Below are 2,938 nucleotides of genomic sequence, written 5' to 3'. Positions count from 1 at the left end.
ATGGAAAAAAAGTTAGTGGAATAGGGGTCCCACTTGTATATATTAGTTTTAAATGAAATGTGAGTGAAATGAGTTAGTGGAAGGTGGGACCCTACCATTTATGGTAAAAATGAACCGGGACTCATATTCGCGGACGGACTAAAATGGCAAAATGGGACTCCTATTCGCAGACGAAGAGAGTACATGACAAAACAAACAAAACCAAAAAATTTTAAAAATTCAAAAGTAGATAATTGAAAAAGTATTCACATTTTAGTAGGATAAATCCAAGAGTAAAGGCCAAAAGTGGTCCCTAACATATGACCGTTTTATCAATTTGGTCCTAAACATTATTTTTTTTGATTATTTGGTCCCTCACAAATGAACTCAGACCCAAATCGGTCATTACTTAACAGAACCGTCAAAAATAGGCGGTCAATGTGATTTAATTAAGTTTTGACCAAAATTAACTATTTTAATTAATATTTTAAATTATTTCAGAAAAATAAAAATAAAATTGTTAAAAACACTAAAATGACGAAGAACAGTTCTTCGTTCTCCTTTCTTCATTCTCATTCTCCTTTCTTCATTTTCCTCTGTTTCGGCGACAACTGCAGTTCGTGAATTGCAGTCAGAGAGGAGGAGACCGTCGTTTTAGGGTTCACCAGCGACGCAATTTCACCACATTTCTCCAACGGCGTCCCGCATAATGCCGGATTCCCCCAAAACGACGACACAGGGAATTTAGAAAACGAGCTTGGTATAGCTCCGGGAACTTATTCCCCGACACGTTGAATTCCTGCAAATTCGGCAAGTGTAAATCGGGAATTGCGCCGGAGAAGGAGTTCTCCTCGAGGCGGAGGGTGAGCAAATGCGTGAGGTGGTTGACGGAGAGGGGGATTTCGCCGGAGAATCTGTTGCGGGAGAGATCGAGGCGGTAGAGGTTGGAGAGTGAAATTAGTGACGCCGGAAACTCACCGGAGAAGCGGTTTTCAGAGAGGAAGAGGAGTTCTAAGGCAGTGAGGTTGGAGAGGTCCGGAATTGGACCGGTGAAGCGGTTTTGCTTGAGGCTGAGGACGCGGATGGTGCCATGGAATTGGAATTGGAAGTGGCGTTGGCTAAGATAATGTTAATTCAATTAAAATTAGTAATTTAATTTTGGTCAAAACGTAATTAAATCACATCGACCGTCTATTTTTTACGGTTCTATTAAGTGATGACCAATTCGGGTCCGAGTTCATTTGTGAGGGACCAAATAATCAAAAAGATAATGTTTATGACCAAATTGATAAAACGATCATATGCTATGGACCACTTTGGACCTTTACTCTAAATCCAAAATATAGTTAAGAAACATGTAACTAGCCCTTACTTGAGGAAGAAACGTTTTTCACAGACTTGTGTTCACAATCACAGTACAGATTTATGATGAAATCATACCATTTGAAGTCATGATGTTGATAATTAACTGGTTGAGCCCGAGAATGATTTTGGCTTGATAGCTCGCAACTGCTCGTATTCAAGCCTATTGCAGAGCCTAGCATGAGCTCTTATCACTCTTGAACTTGAATTTGCTTATATGCTTTACAAGCCAGAGTTCATTAAGTTAATATGTCAGTCACTTGCAAAATTAACAAGTTTTTACCAACCCTAAGCCTATAAAAACGAGTCACGGAAGAACTCTTCACGAGGGGCAAAACGTATACACTATGCGCATCAATATTTACTAGTGCATACAAAACTAACACCTTCAAACACCAAACCCCATCGCGGGTTTGTCAGAGAAATAATCCTCCCCAAGGCACACGACTGTGGCTTATCTATCAGGGTGAATGTATCTCCATGACTGAGGTTGATTGACCACCTCCAACTCCACAAATCAGTTCATTGCAACCACCCAAGGTTGCAAAATATCACGAGAAGCTTGTTGCTCCCGAGTCCTGACCAAGACTTGCCAGTGAAATTACCATATGGATTCATGACTCAAATGGTTCATCAAACCTATAAGTCGTCAACCTTTGACCATCAGATTACAAATTAACTATATGATTTACGTCCACGGTATATTTTCACCACTTAAAATTTCAGGCGGCACGTTGGAATCTGATGAGAGAAGCATACTTAAATGCATGATCCAACATTTTTCCTGTATATCCAAAACAATGGCCTAATGCCATGTAAATATATAAAGACTTAGTCCACATCAGAAGAACAGATAAACATTAGTCTTCTTGGTCAACATTAATACAAAAAATTGTTCATCAACAAGAGAGGAGCTCTTATCTCTTCTTGGTCTTCTGCTTCGACCTCGATTTCGATTTCGAGTCAAAGTGATGAGCCTTCAGCTTCTTCTTGCGAATTGTGGTTGGAGGGCCGCCGCCACCAGCACCTTCTCTAAAAGGCATCCCCATGAGAGCCAGCAACCTGTGAGCTTCTTTATCTGTGTTAGCTGTAGTCTCTATGCAGACGTCCATTCCCCTCGGCTTACCAAGTATGTCAAAGCTAAGCTCTGGGAATACAGTCTGCTCACGGAAGCCAATGCTGTAGTTGCCATTTCCATCAAAGCTATTTGCGCTCACCCCTTGAAAATCACGCGTCCTAGGAAGTCCCAAGTTGATGAGCCGATCAAGAAAAGAGTACATCAACTGTCAAAAACAAATGAAGTTAGAGGGGGAAGCCAATGGTTAGCTCAAATGTAGTACTACTATTTCTTTCATAGCTTTGCAACAGGTGGTGTACTATCAGGTGGTTGTCATCGTCCCAGAACTTCAAGTTATAAGCATCATAAAAATGGCTGTGGTTCAGGAAACTAAGGACCCAAGAACTATGTTCCTATTATATCTGTTGTTTTGAGATTTGCCACACTAGAGCCATAAAGCCCCCCAAAAAAGAAGGAATGTGATTAATTTCATAATCCATCCCTTTCCTTTAATAACCCAAATAAGAGCATAAAGTGTTT

At 40.5% G+C, this 2,938-nt stretch overlaps 2 protein-coding genes across 2 annotated transcripts in view; both read right to left on the bottom strand.

Annotated features, from left to right (window-relative positions):
* Nucleotides 1–640: 640 nt before the first annotated feature.
* Nucleotides 641–1,959, bottom strand: LOC125206271 (probable leucine-rich repeat receptor-like protein kinase At1g68400). Its single transcript, XM_048105549.1, has 2 exons — nucleotides 1,877–1,959; nucleotides 641–1,097 (listed from the first exon to the last, which is right to left on the bottom strand). The coding sequence occupies exons 1-2, from the start codon at nucleotides 1,957–1,959 to the stop codon at nucleotides 641–643; spliced, it is 540 nt and encodes a 179-aa protein (XP_047961506.1).
* A 171-nt stretch (nucleotides 1,960–2,130) lies between these two features.
* The window catches only part of LOC125205358 (50S ribosomal protein L5, chloroplastic), a 23,871-nt gene continuing 23,063 nt past the window's right edge, over nucleotides 2,131–2,938 (bottom strand). Inside the window, exon 3 of the mRNA XM_048104240.1 lies at nucleotides 2,131–2,624. Within this exon, the coding sequence (XP_047960197.1) occupies nucleotides 2,259–2,624 (366 nt within the window). The 3' untranslated portion in view covers nucleotides 2,131–2,258. The remainder of the gene's footprint in view (nucleotides 2,625–2,938) is intronic.

Source organism: Salvia hispanica, chromosome 2, assembly GCF_023119035.1.
Source record: "Salvia hispanica cultivar TCC Black 2014 chromosome 2, UniMelb_Shisp_WGS_1.0, whole genome shotgun sequence".
Taxonomy (NCBI): Eukaryota; Viridiplantae; Streptophyta; class Magnoliopsida; order Lamiales; family Lamiaceae; genus Salvia; species Salvia hispanica.
The sequence above is the reverse complement of the archived record's forward strand: the minus strand, read 5'-3'. Positions and strand labels throughout refer to the sequence as shown.